Source organism: Hibiscus syriacus, unplaced genomic scaffold (assembly GCF_006381635.1).
Source record: "Hibiscus syriacus cultivar Baekdansim isolate YM2019G1 unplaced genomic scaffold, ASM638163v2 tig00111398_pilon, whole genome shotgun sequence".
NCBI lineage: Eukaryota > Viridiplantae > Streptophyta > Magnoliopsida > Malvales > Malvaceae > Hibiscus > Hibiscus syriacus.
In genome coordinates this window covers 2,916,949-2,935,652 of record NW_024063081.1, presented here as the reverse complement: position 1 = coordinate 2,935,652, position 18,704 = coordinate 2,916,949, and the positions used below count along the sequence as shown (strand labels likewise).

The window sequence follows — 18,704 nt, the reverse complement described above, 5'->3', positions numbered from 1 at the left end:
TTTATAAACATTAATTAAATAAAATATGCCATCACATGTAACTCGTTGCAACAAACTCTGTTTGTCTCTCCCTTCCTAAAACTTTAAAACGTTGCACTCTCCTGTCTCCACTCTCCACTTCTAACAACCGACCACACCAGAAAACCAAACGACCAGACATGGCTGCGGCTTCATTCTCAGCCACCATTCCGATGAAGAACCTCTTTTTATCAAACAACACCGGTTTTTTTCATTTTACTTCGAGACAAAGCAGCATTATGAATAACGATGTTGGGTTCAAAGCCAAGGATTTAGCTTTTCAATTCTCGAGCTCAAAGGCCTTGTGTGTTCCCTTTGCCACTACCGATAAATCCAATGCAGCACTGCCTCTCACAGAGACTTTCTGCCCGGCTTCTGCTTCCAGGTTAGTGCTCACAATTTTCTTCCCGGTTCCTTACTGTTTCATTCGATGGCTTTGCTAACACTTAATTTGGGTTTTCTGTTTCATTTATTTTTTAATTAGAGCTTTGTTTTATCCTTGTTCAATTGCTAGATCTTGTGTGTGTTCGACTGTGAAATTGTATTGTGTTCTGTTAGGGTGAAACGCCACACGATTTCAGTGTTCGTTGGGGACGAGAGTGGAATCATAAACAGGATAGCGGGAGTGTTTGCCCGAAGAGGATACAACATCGAGTCCCTTGCTGTTGGTCTAAACAAGGACAAGGCTCTGTTTACTATCGCTGTCTCCGGGACCGAAAAGGTTCTCCGACAAGTGGTTGAGCAACTTAACAAGCTTGTCAATGTCATCAAGGTCATAAAGTTCAACTTTTTTTTTAAACTCCTTTCAGTATGTTTGTGTTGCTGTTAACATATCTTTACTTTAATTACCTTGTTTATCAGGTAGACGATATCTCAATGGAGTCACATTTAGAACGCGAATTAATGCTCATGAAACTCAACACCGATCCAACCACTCGTGCTGAGGTATTGTGTTGTTTGGAGCAGCTAATTTTTCTTATAATGCGAACATCTAAAATTATCTGCTCAAATAGATTGAAACTGTTCCCTTGAAGGGTTATTGGGAACTTTGATTTCAATTCAACTTCCTTTTTGTACATCCGGACATTCGGTCTCTAATTTGTACTATGCTTTTTAGATAATGTGGCTAGTAGACATCTTCCGAGGTAGCATTGTGGATACTTCAGAGCACTTCCTGACTATTGAGGTGACTTTTTGATCTTCTAATATTTCATGATTGATTTTATTTGTATATGCGTGATTTTGGCACTTCGACATTTACTTCTAAACATCTTTACAAAAGTTAAAGTGACATTATGACCTTAACGATGTAATTTAAGAGAGAGAGTTCACAGAATATCGAATTTGAGTGTCCTTATGGTGCAAGTTGTAGCATGCTATATAGTTTTTCTTCGTCTATTATTTTATTGCATATGCACATCTTAGGTTACTGGGGACCCAGGAAAGATGGCAGCTGTTCAAAGAAATTTCAGCAGGTTTGGGATAAAAGAACTTTCGAGGACCGGGAAGGTATGAAATTTTCACAAATTTGTATCATTATTTCCCTTGAAGTACAGAATAGTTTGTGCATGAGATTCAATAGAAATTTTGGTATTAGCATTTTAGAGCATGATTGGAATAATTGGACCTGACCATTGTGATATGTGACATAAGCCCTTGTTGAGTTATGCATGAAAGGAGCACTAAGTGGCATTATCAACTACTATAAAGTCTTTGGTTTTCTGTGGTTCTAAATTCGTTGAGTCTCTCCACTTTTTCCAATTGATTTTAAGTCAGATGCCTAACACAGATTACTCTAGTGTCATTCTTTTGTGAACTTACTGTGGACTTAACGTGAAAGTTCCATTGAATTATACTAATGTACAAAGATGGACCCGAGGTCTACCAAGTTATCAAATCATTATGTTCACTAAGGTTTGAACATGACATCATGATAGATTGCTCTGAGGCGTGAGAAGATGGGGGAGACTGCTCCTTTTTGGGGGTTTTCTTCTGCATCTTATCCAGATATTGAAGGTAGATCAACTAATGGTGTGGTTATAAGGAATGCAAAAGATGTGAATAAATACTCAAAGGTATGCACATTTTTCTTCTACTTGAAAATTTAATCATTACTTTTTCCATTCAAGTTGGGTTTTGCCCACCCCTCGCGATCATGCTATCCAGTTTACCTTACCCAATGGAAAAGTAGAGAAGTATTTTAACCCAGTAGGATAAGATGATAGGTAAATCTACCCCATAATATGGCATACACATGATAACATATGATAAAAAATATTCTATCCTACTCTTAGATTTTTGCAGTCCAAACATAGGTTGGGATGAGATGATATTTATTTCCATCCACTTTCTTATCTTATTTTATCCTCTCCTCTCCATTTTCTTATCTACTCTAAAGTTAAAGAATGGAACTTATCCGAGCTTTAACAAAGAATGAATACAGCTTGGAGTTGGATTATGGTTATTTTTTCTTGCATATTGAACAGAACAAATGAAGTTGGGAAATTGGAAAGTGACATTTACAAGATGTTGGTTTACTGAATATTTTCTAATTTATGCATCCCAAGTCCCATCTGTGAATAAATCCAAAAGTTGCAAGTAGACTTGAATAACATGGTCCACTTCTTTTGCTGAATCTGCATTATGAATGTTCTGCACTCTTTATTTATGATTTTTGTGTACTTTCACCATGCATCAAGTCTTAGGACATTGGCGGATCTCTAAAGTTTTTATTTGTTGCATGAAGGGTGACGTATATCCCGTGGAACCTTTTGAAAGCTTCCCGATAAATCAAGTTCTTGATGCTCATTGGGGGATTCTCTATGACAAAGATGTAAGATACTTTTCTTTTTCTCCGATGGCTCTTTACGTTATACCAATAATCTATTTCTCTTAGCCAGTCATGCGTCCTGAGTGATGTGAAGCAGTTTGTGGGTTATATATTTTTTTGTATAATGACATGGTTAGCTTTGTTATTGTTTCTTGGTTATGAGTCATATATATGTTCTGTCCATTAGTTGCAAATTAAGATTTTCATTGATCATTCACAGTGTTATTTCAATATTATAAGACTGCTTTATCTCGACCTTATTCCCAGTTTTGATATTAAAATGGGTAATTTTGTTGACCTTTATTGCCAGTTAATCATTTTCTTGAACTATGTTTGTAGCATTCACTTGCTGTTGTACATGTTTGTACCTTTCGTTTCTCATGTGTGTTTCATTCAATGTTTCAGTCAACTGGGCTTCGGTCACACACGCTATCAATGACCGTGAATGACACTCCCGGTGTTCTAAATGTGGTTTCCGGGGTTATTTCCCGAAGAGGCTATAATATTCAGGTCAGGTTTGCTTCATGGTGCATTTGCTATGCCTTCTGTTTTTGCCGAGTAGCTCATGCAAGACTTATCGCAGAGTCTAGCTGTGGGACCTGCTGAAAAAGACGGTCTTTCTCGCATTACAACTGTTGTTCCAGGAACTGATGAGACAATAGGAAAATTGGTTCAGCAACTCCAGAAGTTAGTGGATCTTTACGAGGTGAGAGGCATATGATAAGGATTTTAAAATTCAGAGAATTCAGTTCTAGTAATCAAATATATCTGGAAGGAATTCTTTGAGGTAAAGAAACCAAGAAAAATGGAAAACGAAATAGCATTTAAACAACTCTCCTTTTTGTAAAACTAAATCTTTTATCATCTTTGAGGTTAATGTTGATAATATTTATGGAAAGTGTTAGTCTTGCTATACTGCAGTTACTTAGATGGTTCATAGTATAGTTATGGAAATATTCTACACTGCAGTACTGGGTTTCCCTATTTCCAACTTTATAATCCGAACCAGCAAACTGCTTATTTCAATAATGTGCTTCAGGTGCAGGATATGACACACTTACCATTTGCAGAACGAGAGTTAATGTTGATAAAAGTTGCTACGAACTCTGCTGCTCGACGGGACATCCTTGACATTGCTAGCATATTCCGAGCTAAAGTTGTTGACGTGTCCGATCACACAGTTACTCTTGAGGTCACATCTTGTTCTGCCTTAATTCACCTTCATGCATTCGTTGAATTGCTGCCTTCGCCTGCTATATAAAATCTTCAGAATCTATAGTTTGATGATTATTTGGCTTTTTTCCAGAATCATTCGGTCGATAAAGGAATTTAGGATTATGTTTTATTAGCCTTTTTCTTTTAGTTATCATCATCTAAGGTGGTCAAGTCCTCTCTGCAGCTGACAGGTGATTTAAACAAGATTGTTGCTCTTCAGGGATTATTAGAGCCCTATGGAATTTGTGAGGTTTGTAGATTAAGTCTCTTCACAAGTTTTATAACTAGTTTATATCAATTATGTACAGCCAGAGAAGAGGAAATTAGTTATATGGTTCTTCAACCTTTATTTATTTAGTTATTTCATTTAATGTGTTGAAGGTGGCTCGGACCGGAAGAGTGGCACTGGTGCGAGAGTTGGGTGTGGATTCGACGTATCTCCGAGGATATTCTCTTCCTTTCTAGTTTTCTTTTCCTTATTGATGATGGTCCTGGCAAAGACAAGTAAGGTCTGGAGTATCATATATATATAAAGATCTTTCTTTTTGCTCAGCTATATAAAGATCTTTGATGAAAATCGACCGGTGTTGATCACCTTTGCTTCTGAGAACAAAAGTTACCATCCCAACAGTGGTAACATTCCAAAATAAGCTAAACAAAACCGTAAAGCATATCAGATGGATGAAAAATCTTTATCGATGGATCCGTGAATGTGTTCTTTCTCAATGCAAAAGTACATTTGGAGTTTTCATTTTTCTAGATCGAAACCATTTCCAAGTAAAGATTTATCGATCAATCTTTGAAGAAAATGCTTGAAAGCTGATTGATCTATTCTACTAAACCAATACACTCTTTAAGCAACAACATTTTAGTCTCGGGCTACACATATGACCTGCTTGCCCTTCATTCATATCTTCAACGTACAATCTTCCCCTGTTTGAAGTTCTCGGTGATATGTTCTAAGAACTGAGGGAACTTATGCAAGTAATCGCTTTGCAAGAATCCTTGCATCCTGATGCGCTTGGGTACAACACAATACAAATTGTGGATCCCTTTTGTATCAGAGATTAAAGATTTTTATCTAATTTGTCGGTACGGAATACTAGACATTTAAAAATGCCTCCAATTCAACCTTACCAAAATTAACATAATAATAATCGATAATTTAAGGTCTTATGATCTGTGCATGGCAAGCAATATGGAAGAAAAAGGAACTGGAGATATTGCAAAAGCAATTTAGCCTAATCACCTCTGAAAACCCATAACTATGCTCAGTTTTCGTTAGCAAATCAAATTCCAAAATAAGTAGGTTGACACTGAATCAACAGCAAGATCAGATTACAGATGCTAAAAACAGTCAATAAAAGAACATCAAGCATAGAGAGAACATTGGTCTCTGCTAGTTACTGGAATTTTATGATGCCAAAGAAGGAAAAACCAAGATACCATGTTGATAAAAACCATGAAATAACAAATACCAAGAAGTCCCAGATGGTAAGAGAGAGGGATAGAATCGTCTGGTTGGATCTTTCTCAGCTGTGAAGTGTTGCGGATCAAGTTGTACTCTTCCCAACCAGTAAGTCCCGAAATGAAATCTCCCGGCTTGAAATCTGGGTATCAGAATCCAACACTTTCGCCACTCCAAATCCTTCAATGGGCTATACCCATCATCATCAGAAATGAAAACAAATTCGTTATTTAGCTAAAAACATAAACGGAAACGGTATCGAATAGAGTAGGAGAGAGAATACCTGAGAAAGGACAATGGGGGGATGTAAGAACCATGAAAATCACGCATGCGACCTCTCATGTAAGGGTCGCAAGACAGATAGAGATTCTTGACTAGGAAAGCACCCGAACCTTTGGGAGCTTTCAGCTCTATTTTCCCTCATCTTCATTGCCATGTCTGTCTCTCTGGGTGCTCCCTCTATGTACCTTTCCAGCTCTACTTGTTTGTTCTCTGCCGTCACCATCCCCTTGCCGGCGAATATCCAAATTCAATCGAACTCTCAACTCTGCGAAATACTCACCCTTAGCTTTTAAATGGCAACGCTAGTCAATTAACTCCGCCCACCTAACTTTTGCAACTAATCCATCAATACCCACATTTGCTTTTTTGCTTTTGCTTGTATTCGCCTACGCCAGTGAATCTACCAACCTCCATCTCTGCTATTAGTTTTCATTGCTTTCAAAATTCAATTCCCCCGTTTCAAAGTTGCTAATTGTTTTATATAGATAAATTATAAATTTCATCACATGACTTTATTTTATTTTTTAGTCACTAAAATTAGGAATGCAATTGCTTTTGTTTCTGTCACTTTTCAGTTGAATAATCAATGACATTATGATACGATAAATATCACCAAAATGTCATTGTTTCAAAAAAGTTCAATTTATTTTAAAACGATCTCGTGTTGTTTTTAAAGAAAAATTATTTTTTCTTTTTCTTCCCTTTTTCTTTCCCATTAAAGATGAGTATGAGACTCGAACTTGACGAGTTTCGATATGATCCTATTAATTCAGTTCTTTTTAAGAAATTGAGATTGGGCCGAGTTAGATTCGGATTTAGGATGAAAAATATTCGATCTGATTCAAAAATAATGTAATTCTACCATATATATTTAAGGATAATTGCAATAATATCTATATATATTATTTTTTAATTATATCCCTAATTTTATTGAATAAAATTGATATTTTTTATAAATATATTTATTTCATATCAAGTTCGAATTTTATAAAAAAAAGGGTTAGATTCGGGTCAAGTGAACTTACCCTAAATCCCAATCGAATAGAGTTTCAATTTGATGATATATATTTTTGGATCGAATCAAGTTGACCGAAAACCCTACCCAATCCGTGTTGATCCCTGTTTCCCACATGTCTAGATTTTGACCATTGTTCATAGTAATCGGTCCTCTACGACAGTTGATGGGTCTCTTAAAATTTCTTACCAAACTCATTTAGTCATCGTAAACAAGAATTTTGATGTTCGTTTAAACAAAAAACACTTCAAACTTCATGAGTCTAACATTAAATACATCGATTTATTATTTTTCAATCTTCGTTGTCAAACGTTGAATGGACCCGAATAAAATTATGTTGTTATGTGTCTTAATAGGAACCTTTTTATCAGTGAAATCTTCGAATAAAGACTCCTATCATAAAAGATCTATTAAAACAAAATAATGAACACTTTTCTTTTTTTTAATTTTTTATTTATTCTAATTTTCTTTCTTAGGCCTTCAAATTGAAATCCCAAAACGTTGTTTTTACATAAATCTCATTTGTGTTACAAGCTTTGAAAAGGGCTAAGAAAAAAAGAAAGGAGAAACCTTATATTTAATTTTATTTCCACTTCACTCACTTTGATTCGTAAACCCACTCCCTGCATGAACTTGCAATCTTTCAATTGTTATGCCCCTCATCTTCTATGGAAAAATTGTCTTCAATCCACCCTTTACTAACCCTTTATAAATTCATGAAAGGTCCTAGCCAAGTATACTTCAGACTGGTGGAAACAAAGTCTATGGATTCACAGCCATTGATCCATTTGGAGAACTTGGCATACCATATAATCAAGAACGGTCACACGATTTTATGTTATGAGATGAATTTATAAAATTTTAATATATAATATACTTATAAAATTTTAAGATGAGTGAAAATATATTTTCATAAAAAATATATCTAAATTATATAGAAATTTAAATTTTTTAAAGACAATTACCTAGGTTTAAAATAAGATTATTAAAGCTTCTCAATTGTTTCTCCATTAACACGGAAAATTCAAGATATGGTGATAGGTAGAAAATCTAATTCAAATAAAAAAATATTAAAAAAATAATACTTGATATTTATGTGGTAACTCAGAAAAATAAATAAATAATGTTCTTTTTTAGATTTTAGTGATAAAAAATAAAATAAGGTGAAATTAATTGATTAAATTAATGATTTATTATTTTATGAAAACAGGATCGGACTGGCGATTCAACTGACCATCAACACGCTTCCCGTTTTATTGAAGCAATGGCGGATCATTGTTACCACTGAATAATAGGATGGTAGTGTAGAGCAACGACCACTGAATAATACATTCTATGCACCAATTTCAGACCGTATATGTGTTGAATTATGGGTTTATTTGGATGGACGATGAGATTGAAAATAATAGTGATAATGATATTAATTATGTCAAAATTATTTTTAGATCTCAAGAAATAATTTTAGTGGTAAAGAGTATTATTCTCTTTGGAAATATTAAAGAGATAAATTATATTAAATTGATTTTTAAAAAAATAAGTTTTGTATTACCAGAACGTATACATAATGAAATATTTGATCAATAAAAACATTTGATTAAAAATATTGCATGAACCAATTTATCTCAGTAATTAAAGGAATCATTATTGTTACTAGAGGTTACGGGTTAATGCATCAGCAATTGCAAGGGTATTTGAACGTTCATTGTCAAATGGTTGAGAATATTTAAAACATATAATACTTTGTAACCATATTTAGTTTAATGAAAAAATATAAAAATATTTTTTTCATTATATATAATTAATTTATATTATTCGTATATTTATAAAATATACTTATTTATGAATTAAAAGATGATAATTTAATTCCATTTATAGTAATCCTAAAGTGAAGAAAATTGTAAAAACAAAAAGCAGAAAAGAAAGGTTGGTCTGTCTAACATTTTATTTTATTTTTTCTGGTAGGAACGTTCGGTCGATCCAATACTGGAAATCTTAGATTCCTTGAGAGAACTTTTGCAATAATCTTATAAATTAACCCAACGAGATTAATAGGTCTATAATCACAAATGTTCCAATGGTCACTCTTGTTCGGAATAAAAGCTACAAAGGAGTTAATCAATGGATGTAGCATCAAAAAATACAGTTAGTGTCTTACATAATTCTTCATTCACTTCTTCCCAGTAAAACTTATAGAATTTCAATTTTTTTTTACTTTTATTTTTTGTATTGATGTAAGCTAACTTCAAAATTAAACAAATGATAATTTATCAACTCCTCACGTTGTCAAGAAATACACTTTTTAGCTTTTATCACACATTGTCAAGAAACATAACTTAAACACTCAAATATGTATATATAAGCTAACTCTATTAAGCTCTTCAACTCATGGAACTAATATGTATTAAATTACGATGTTAGTCCCTATAGTTTTTTTTTTAATTTTTTAAAGCATATTTTTTTTAAAATGTTAAGGTACGGATGACGATCCGCGCCTTCCCTTACGTAATGTTAACTTAGACAAAACCCTGTAAAAGCATGGATAATAATCCGTACCTTGTCAGAAATAGTATTAGATTAATAAAATTTAAAAAAAAAATGTGTCTTACATATAATTATTTTCTGTGTGATTTTCAGTAAATCGCCCCATATCCACTCCAAACTAGCCTGTTTCCCTGCAGTAAAATAATTGAATTGTGTGACCGCAGTCTTTTCAATGGCAGAACTGAATAGGCAAAGCCAAATTCATCAAATCCAATGCAAATTTCTGTGTAAGTAAACAATCTTATAATAGATATGTGCATATACATAGCAAAGTATGATATTTGATACGAGGATTGAGGTGTTGGGTGTGCCAGGTTAAATTGAAAGAAACAAAAACAGAAGAAGAAGAATAGTGCTTGTCATGGATGAGAAAAAGACAGGAAGAAACACAAATGGAAAAGTAACTTGTGTTTAAGTGCAAAGACTTATTCCTGTTGTTGCCGTTGCTAGAAATACTTCTCTGAAACGTAATTTTAAAGGTTGTACGTTCGGATATCTTACAAGAACTACTTGTACTAACCTCGTGTTTTGTACTCCTAAAAGGATAAATTACACATAATAATGAATTGGTCGCTAATATTATAATTTATAACAAATGTAGACGATGAAATATTGATGTGACATGTTATAACCACGTTAATCATTATTCGACTCTTGAAAAAAATATGTTTTTTTCTGTAACAATAACCACCATTTCCTTCTTGTCCTTCATCCTCTTTCTATATGGCTTTGTATCATAGTCATGCAACTATCCTCATTAACATGTCTGTAAAAAATATGTTCCATCAGCACCACCGTCACCACCATCTCACGACCGAGTACGTAGCCAACACCATCCCCACTTCCCAAGCTTTAGGTGTCACCAAAATGCTCACTAAAGGGAGCGCCAACACGCCAAAATAGCTCACATTCACTCAACAATGGTGCGCAACTCTTTATCCGATGCTCATCTTTGTAAGTATGTTTTATTTCTTTCTACATTTGGAGCATGCACGATCATTAAGTCAAAATTGTTCGTGTTGTCCTGAATGTATGCGCTATTATTGGTGCAGATCTAAAGTGATTGGATAATGATTGTCTAGTGGTGGAATTTGAATACAGTTAAGCTGAGTTTATTATTTATATCCTCCATATACTCTTTCCTTGTAATATAGTAATATCTCTATTTCTTTTATGGTATTAATAATATTAAAAAAAAGATGATAATTTGGCTGTTCTTGTTCCATATTCCAATTTGTTATTACTTTGGTTTGGATTTGTTTTTTACATTGCAGTTATGAGCTCAGCATTTTATTGACATGAAGGTTGTGTTTCCCCTAATTTGTACTGACTCGGACGAGAGTGGAAGTGAAAGTGAGGAAGAAGCTGATGATGATGAGTCCTATGAAGATGATGAATGTGAGGACGAATCACTAGGGTCTGATGATGATTAACGATTCTGCTGAAAGTGGAACGGGCAGTGAGGTGGTCAATCTGTTAAAAGTGGTGATGATAAGGTTTGTTCCTCTGCTTTCTTACGCTGCATTTTTGTTTTATATATTGTTCATCAGCTTTAAAAATGATGGCACTAATAAAGTACTTGATCCAAATTTCTGGACTATTAAAGCTTTCTCTTCAGAAAATCTTATTTAGACCTCTGTTTAGTGCAATTATTGTGCTGAGCTCGTAGGTAACCAGATTTATATACTCATTTTACTATTTTTAATGATTTTGTAGCTTGTGTATCTGCTTCATTTGTGTCACAAACGACTTCGATAACATTAATGACTCATTCGTTACTTTCAAAACTTCAACGAGGAAAACAAAAATTTACTAAAACTTTAATGACCATTTGCATAGTTTTATGATTTAATCCTAAAAATTATAGAGTTTTAAGTTGGTAAATTAGCATTTTGGCTCTCATAAAAAAAAATAAGATAAATCTATGGCCTCTCAAATTGTACCAAAAGAATCAAGTGAGCCTTTGATTACAATCATGAATCAATTGATAGTTTATTTTTTTTTTTTAAACAATGAATTAAGTTCCTCTAATTGCAATTATCGTTGGTCACATCAAGTTTAATGACGTGACAATGTTTAACGGGTTGAAAAAATTGCTTAAAAATCATTGAAAACACAAAACAATAGAAAAATATATATTAATTCCTTATTTTGAATTAAAAATTATTTTATAATTATAAAATATTTAAAATCTAATTTAACGAATTTTATACGGGAATATAAAAACAATCATAAGATGGAATATCAAAACTCCTTTTTATGTGAAAGTATACAATTCTAACAATACAACGTCATAATATATATTAAAAATGGTCAAATTATTGTTTGTGTTTCTATTTTCCACACTTACTCCAACATAATATATATTATTTGCCACTACCAATGCTTATAAACAAGGATGGATCAAGTGAGAGCAATCACTCCCTAAAAGTTTCAATTCTTATATATTTTAAATATTTTAGTTATATTTTCTATTAAAAATATATTTTAGTCCTAAAATTTTATAAATTCATATTCCTTTAAAATTTTATAAATTTATCCCCTAACATAAAATCTTATGTCAATCTATGCTTATAAATGTTATCATATATGGGGCTTTCTTCTTCTTAAGCATCTGATAGCTCGGATCTCTATATTTCCCCAGAAAAATATGGCTCCAGGAGTTTCATCCAAATTTATACAGTATTCAGGTCTTGAATTCCACATCATTTAACATCAAACCCTAATTTCCCAATTATGCAATATCTACCATCAATCACAACACAAACACCAAAAAGAACATTTCAATCATTGTTTTTTTAAAACACTTCAAAAAAAATGTACGAGTTCACTACCGTTACAGACATTGACATATACAATACACCCCGTACTGATAAAGTTACAACAATATCTATCATCTCTTACCATTCCATATTCAATGGATTGGTAACCACAAAAAATAGAAAAAACCAAATGCAAATTCAGTTGTCAGTCAATACTAACCAAGCAAGCTGATGATGCCTACGCCCTCAATTGTCTTGTTGCTCTGTAACCCTATGTCTCACACTTCGTCTGCTCCCAAAAAGGACAAATTATTTGTTATGTCAACTTTTGACTGATGATTTTATACTGAGAATAAAATATTCCAATTAGAAAACTTTGATAACACACAGTAATCCCAGCTTATAATGAGGGCACGATGAGGGGAAATCCTCCAAAATGGAGGTAATTCACAGCAATGAAACTCCATGCATAACATTCAAAGTTAACAAGAAACAATTTCACCCTACTTGGCATTAAAGACTAAACACTATTTTTGGTCCCTCACAAGTTGCAAGTTGTAACCTTACCAAAATGTTCAATCTAATAGGCTATTCTATGTTACCAAACTGTTCAATCTAATAGGCTATTCTATGTTATTCATACTGAGTTTGAGTGTCAAATCAAAAAACTGGAAAAATAAATCTAGACGGTAAGTCAGCTGCAAGATGAGGTTGTGGAAACGGAAACTCATGTTTGAATGAAACTCCTGCCAATACATAGACCCTACTGACATTATCATGCAGTTAGAACATAATTTATTGCAAGGCTACAAGAATTACCACTTTAAAGTTGTAGAAGCCAGTTCCCATAAAATGCAGCATATAATTACCTGAATTTTTCTGATAAAAAAATGAGGGTCACTAACGAGGACTATGAATGCTCCAAGTCTTCTCCAACACCAGCAATTGGAAGGCTGCCTGAAACTTTCTGTATCCTAAGCTTTTTTGTCCTGCAGAAAAGAGAAGAAATAATGATAAAAAAAAGTAACAAAACATTATGATCCTCATTGAAAATCATAAAAGACCCTAAAGCAACCTTTTTTTTACAAGGCTAGTAATCTTTACATGTGCAATAGGATCAAAGGCATTTAGGCAATTGGGTCGTGCCTCTTTTTGACCTAATGGTTGATTATCCAGAAAAAAGGACCAAATTGATATCTCCTCTTTTGTTTATGAGGTAAGATCCGAAATTACCACTCTAGTTATGATTTCCAATCAACTTGATCATCAATCTTTGAACAATTGCAACATTACTATTATACTTGCTAATTTGATTCAAAAGAGATCAGAAGTTGGAATACTCCACTATTTTTTCAAGGGATATTATTTTACAATTATCTTTTTGACTATTTATCAACCATTATTTTCATGGAATTGATAAATGACAAAACACCAAGTGTAATTACCTTATCAAAGAGATGTATTTCTCTACGTCTCGCTTCTGTTCAACATCATAGATAAACCATTTTTCATCAGGTGCAACTGGATCTGAGGTCCCAAAATCTATCCATTAAACATGAAACTTTGAAACTTCCAAACTGACAGGTTGAAAACACATTAAAGTAATGCACTAAACCCTAACCTTGAAGCAATATATGGTTTCCACTGGTATACCCACTCAGTTTCCAGAAAACATGACCCCTTACAGCCAATACAATAGGTGATGTTCTAACAGCATCAGACCTTTCTCTCTCTAAAAGATTACAAAGGAAAGTCAGCTGTTTAGAATGCAAGTATATGTGTATAAAAAGAAGTATTGAGAAGTATCTTCCTGCACAAAGCACAAATGTTGAAGCAATTGGAAGTGGAATAATCCATTTATAACAAGGAAAAAACACAAATTCACTTTAATTACCAACATAACAGCTTCATGATTTAGATACTAATAAACTGCACGTAAACTAAAGGTCAAGTATCTTCAACTTGGATCCAGAAACATAACACATTTATGTTTCAACTCTATTAGTGTCAACTGTCAAGTTTTGACCAATTTAATTTTGCAAAATTAAAGATGAAAACAACATTTCTATTAGTTTATAACATAAACTTTTCAGCAATGGCACTTAGAATAGTACTTGTGATTAATAGATATCCTTTAAGACTCATTATCCACAAAACTATACCCAGCCTACTTTGGAACATAAGTCTGTCAGGTGGGAGAAAAGAATTACATGGTTAATTAGCAACATGTATGAGTTTATGCACATTTTTAACGTAATTGCTTGAACTATAGGAAAAAGGAATTGAGAACATACTCCTTGGTAACATTGCCATTGCCTGGAGCAAATCTTCATGAACTTGAGCTGTTTCTTTTTTTATTTGTGCAATAAGTGTCCCATGCTCAGAAATTGACAGAGTACCACCTTTTTCAGTAATAACTTTGGCAACCTCATCATGCATTTTCTGCCTTAGTTGCTTTTCCTGTAGCAAGTAGAAAAGCCAGTTTTGCATTAGGACACTTAAAATTACAACCAAAAAAGAGCATGTAATATTGCATGCATTACCTTATCCCTTGAAGCAATAATCTTTTCTTTTACTTCCTTCTCACTATCAATAAACTTAGAATTTTGCTTGTCAATCCAGTTCCGCAATGTTCTGAAAATTTACAGAAAATGAGTCCTAATTTGTAAAATAAATGTTTACTAAATTTTTTTTTCTAAAAAGAGTTTTAGTTTCCAAATATATGGCCCTGGTTATCATCCTTGATACTTACATAGTGCAAAGGGCTTCATCGCACAAAATGTTTAAGAGTTTAAGCTTAACAGAACTGTCTAACATATTATATGCATCCACACCACGCTCATAAATATCAGTAGAAACTTCTTTAAGTGCACGTTGAGATTCAGACACACATTGACCAAGGGCTTGGAACCATGAAGCATTGTCACTTCTACTGAAGGCTGGAAATCTAAACAGCCAATTCAACATAAAATTATAATCCAGTTCTAAGAAAGAAGATGAAAATCAGCAGTTAGGGGATTTGATTTATACTTCTTGCACATATCTTTTTGTATTAGAGACAACAATTGCATATGAATTTGGACTACTGGAGAGTATTGCAATCGGCATCTGCCACGTCCACGTATTATTTCTCTTATTACAGATTCTGCTTGACCTTTCTTCATATCAAGAACCTATAACATAAAAAGCAAGAGAATAACCAAAATTACTAATTAAGAAAGCTTGGGCAGGTAAAAGTAAAACAAAAACAAACAATTACACTAGACATTATAATTAAAAAATAAGTACTTTCAATTAAAAAAACTTTTTCTAATGTTTCTTTCAGGAAAATAAAGTATTTTCCAATGTAAGAAAATAAATAAAAAATCAGCAGCAAGAACATAAGAACCTATTAGCCGACTTGTCCTATGAAAGGATTGGAAGTATAAAACATATCAAGAATGTTTACCACAAGGTTTTCACCAGCAAATAGTTCTATGTTATTCTACTGATTAAGGTAAGATTTAGAAAATGATGTGTCTAGAGTTGAATATTAAATTTAAATATAAAAATAGTACTATAAAATTTTACATACCTCTCCAAAAGCTGCACAAAACTCTAAGAACTGTAATGCATGACCAACATCGTTGGGAGGTAAATCAACACCAGCAACAGTTATTAAGCTGGCACCCTGAGGCAAATGAATGTCTACGTCAAGCTTTCTATCTTTGCAAAGCTTTTTAACTGACTGGAGCTTGCCACATGCGTTATCATTTTTTAAACCATCTGAACCTCCAGAATCCTCACTTTTTACACCGCACCTTTTCTCTTTAACAGGAGCTATGGTGTTACTTTCAGGAACCTGCCTCTTAAGATTCTTTTCCTCTCCCGCAAAATTTTCTTTTGACTTCAATTTTTTCCTAGACTCTTCATCAGAAGTTGTGGAGTCTCTTCTCTTAGTGATCTCCAAAACTTTAATTCCATTTAAAACTCCTGCTTTCTTGGTTTTGGCACATTTAGTTTCTTGCTCTTTGCTGGGACCGGATGCACCATCAATTTGCACTTCTGTCTTCAACATCGTTTCATTTGAAAGGCAACCATTACCTTTCATTGTTTTATTTGAAGCTTCCTTTGAGGTTTTAGGCTTTTTTAGACAAGTTTTGTTCAAAGAAGCTTCACAATCTCCATTGCCATTGTACAATTCCTTCAATCCCTCACGTTTCATTTTCTTAGACTTCTTTTCATCAGGCAATGACAATACCAAATTCTGAGAACTAACCTTGGAATCACAGTCTCCATCAAAAGAATTTTCCTTCCCATGCATCCTCGGTGAAGTGGCCATAGACTCCTGTAAACATCAGAGAGACAAATTCCATCACCCAAAAATGATGTCAAACCAATAGTCTATTACCATTAGGAAGAAAAACAAGGTCAAACCTTTGTTTGGTTCTTTGGCAAAGCACACATATCTTTTACAATCCTTTCATATTTAAAATTTTCAGGTCCTTTAGCTTGAAGCAATTCCGAAGCAGAAGAAAACCCAGTTTTCTTTGCAGTGTACACTAGTATACCAGTAGGATTGTGACCCTTTTTCTTCCTAAAAGAACAGTACCCAGTTAAGACTTGGTCAGAGATGACACCATGAATCAGAAATGGTAACATCCACAGTTCAGAATGCTTACATGCAAAGACTACAATTGCAAATGTCTCTGCACTTGGGACATTTCCAATCAGCCAACAATGCAACTTCTTCAGCCTTCTCTCCATATCTATCAAATACCAAATCCAATAGAAAAATACTCTATGTTTACAGCATTATACAATTAAACGGATTGCTCAGCAAGTAAAATGACAGAACAAAGCAATAACCTGTTCAATAGACATTTATGACAATACTTTATGGTGCATTGCTTGTCCTTTTTCAAGTTCTTGCATGGAGCCAAGAAATTCATTCTTTTTTGTCGGCACTTCAGCATTTGATCCCAAGACAAAAGAAATGTTAGGGAAAAGGAAATCTAAAATCTAAAACCAGAGATTATAAATCAAATAAATAACAAAGTTCCATATCCATTGTAACCTAATACTTCTATATAACCTACTCTTCATTTTTTGATGCAGCCATCTTTGTAAATATTTAACGAACGTTAGTATGTCCATGTTTGACCCTCCAACTACTACGGAAAAAATTAGAAAGAGAAAAAAAAACCTCAGTAGGCCCGTGTCAAAAATAAACCAATTTTCAACACTCAAGTTCAAGTAAAATAGACTATGATAAAAACAAATCTCAATAATCAAAATACAAATATGTCAATAAAGAAATCAGAGACACGAGTGCCTTCCAATCAACTATGCAGAACAAAGTCAGCGTAGAATCAACATATACCCGATTGTACAATATCACTAGCGCTAAAAAATTTTTTGAAAAAAGTAAAAGCAATTCCAAGGAAACGATTACAAATTAATTTCAAAAAAAGATTACGGGGAAAAAGGAAACCTGGTGACAAGATTTTCCATTTTCGGAATCACAAGTTCGAATTCCATTTCCCTTTGTTTGATCCACCTCTTTGATTTTGGAAGCTGGAGTTGAAACAACGGCCATTTTTTCTTTTTTCCCCTCAAATTCTCAAGTCTCAACCAGATGAATTTTCTCTGGGTTTGTTTTATTGAAATTTTCAATTTTAGATTTGGTTTTCAGTTCCCGCTTCCCTTGTAGTAGAGGGAAACAAATTTGAGAGATGAAATTATGAAATCTTTTTAAAGAAAACGGGAAAATTTCCCGGGAATCCAAATTTTCAAGCAAGTTGGGCGCCAAATTTAAGAAATAAATAAAACCGGTGCCCTGATAAGGAAATCCAGTTGGCTTATTAAGAGATCAAGATGGGCTTCGCTTCAAACCCACCCCGTTAATTATTCGGCCTAGCAGCATGTACTTAATGTAAAAAAAATAAAAAATATATATATGATCATTTTGAATTAAGTAAAAATAATATAATACAATTTCAAATGGAAGGTGATTCTTGAGAGAGTGAGTGTTTGAAAAGTAATCATTTCATTAAAATTCTAAAAAAAAGTGTATTGATATATTTAGTTGATTAATTTTTTTATATGATGATATTTTTTAAAATCATTTTTGTTGATTAAAATATGATTTTTAATGTGACGAGGTCAACAATGATTGATTATAGTAAATGATTATAATTTGAATTGGTTATATTAAATGGTTTTTCTAGTTTTATAAAACAACGTTATATTAAATGCGAGTGATCAAAATTGAAGTATTGTTATTTCTTGTCGTATGCTTATGATCCTCATCATACAAATTGTTGAAAGTCACCTTGAAACTATAAGTTTAAGGTAAAGATTGAGATTTTTCCCTTTTCGTATACTTTTTTTTTTATCTTTTATGTGTGTATATTTAAAGTTTTTTTTTGATAATTCAGATTTTATTACCCGATGTCAAACTAAATACAAACCAATCAAGGGAAACAATAAAAAAGGAAACAACCTATACAAACGAGATTGGTTAGACAATACCCCAAGCATTACAAAGCTTTAGATTAATACTATCAAGTCTATTTATGTTAGTTCTCCTAA

At 33.2% G+C, this 18,704-nt stretch overlaps 2 protein-coding genes and 1 pseudogene across 4 annotated transcripts; 1 reads left to right on the top strand and 2 right to left on the bottom strand.

Annotated features, from left to right (window-relative positions):
- Nucleotides 1-146: 146 nt before the first annotated feature.
- LOC120161329 (acetolactate synthase small subunit 1, chloroplastic-like) lies at nt 147-4,636 on the top strand. The gene is made up of 13 exons (XM_039171606.1): nt 147-403; nt 577-790; nt 880-963; nt 1,136-1,204; nt 1,444-1,527; nt 1,956-2,093; nt 2,765-2,851; nt 3,254-3,358; nt 3,432-3,554; nt 3,888-4,040; nt 4,248-4,313; nt 4,445-4,586; nt 4,621-4,636. Exons 1-12 carry the CDS (start codon nt 159-161, stop codon nt 4,526-4,528), a joined length of 1,452 nt encoding a protein of 483 aa, XP_039027537.1. The 5' UTR covers nt 147-158; the 3' UTR covers nt 4,529-4,586; nt 4,621-4,636.
- Nucleotides 4,637-5,305: 669 nt separating this feature from the next.
- On the bottom strand, nt 5,306-6,053 carry LOC120161328 (annotated as a pseudogene).
- A 6,808-nt stretch (nt 6,054-12,861) lies between these two features.
- On the bottom strand, nt 12,862-17,918 carry LOC120161327. Of its 3 annotated transcripts, XM_039171605.1 has the most exons (15): nt 17,605-17,918; nt 16,980-17,077; nt 16,793-16,879; nt 16,548-16,707; nt 16,390-16,458; nt 16,043-16,314; nt 15,706-15,916; nt 15,162-15,304; nt 14,884-15,078; nt 14,675-14,765; nt 14,426-14,591; nt 13,753-13,863; nt 13,577-13,673; nt 13,028-13,120; nt 12,862-12,914 (listed from the first exon to the last, which is right to left on the bottom strand). In XM_039171605.1, the coding sequence occupies exons 1-14, from the start codon at nt 17,707-17,709 to the stop codon at nt 13,042-13,044; spliced, it is 1,884 nt and encodes a 627-aa protein (XP_039027536.1). In that variant the 5' UTR covers nt 17,710-17,918; the 3' UTR covers nt 12,862-12,914; nt 13,028-13,041. The 3 variants fall into 3 exon arrangements, with proteins under 3 accessions (XP_039027536.1, XP_039027535.1, XP_039027534.1); XM_039171604.1 differs by having other exon boundaries at nt 15,706-15,913; nt 16,040-16,458; XM_039171603.1 differs by having other exon boundaries at nt 16,043-16,458.
- Nucleotides 17,919-18,704: the final 786 nt, after the last annotated feature.

Excerpts from the sequence above, each read along its gene's own strand:
- LOC120161329 (XM_039171606.1), top strand. The coding sequence starts at position 159 with ATGGCTGCGGCTTCATTCTCAGCCACCATTCCGATGAAGAACCTCTTT. Across the intron at positions 964-1,135 it reads ATCCAACCACTCGTGCTGAG|ATAATGTGGCTAGTAGACAT; the intron begins GTATTGTGTTGT and ends TATGCTTTTTAG. Across the intron at positions 2,852-3,253 it reads GGATTCTCTATGACAAAGAT|TCAACTGGGCTTCGGTCACA; the intron begins GTAAGATACTTT and ends TCAATGTTTCAG.
- LOC120161327 (XM_039171604.1), bottom strand. The coding sequence starts at position 17,709 with ATGGCCGTTGTTTCAACTCCAGCTTCCAAAATCAAAGAGGTGGATCAA. Across the intron at positions 16,880-16,979 it reads CATAAATGTCTATTGAACAG|ATATGGAGAGAAGGCTGAAG; the intron begins GTTATTGCTTTG and ends GGTATTTGATAG. Across the intron at positions 15,914-16,039 it reads GACTCCACAACTTCTGATGA|GGATTCTGGAGGTTCAGATG; the intron begins AGAGTCTAGGAA and ends TGTAAAAAGTGA.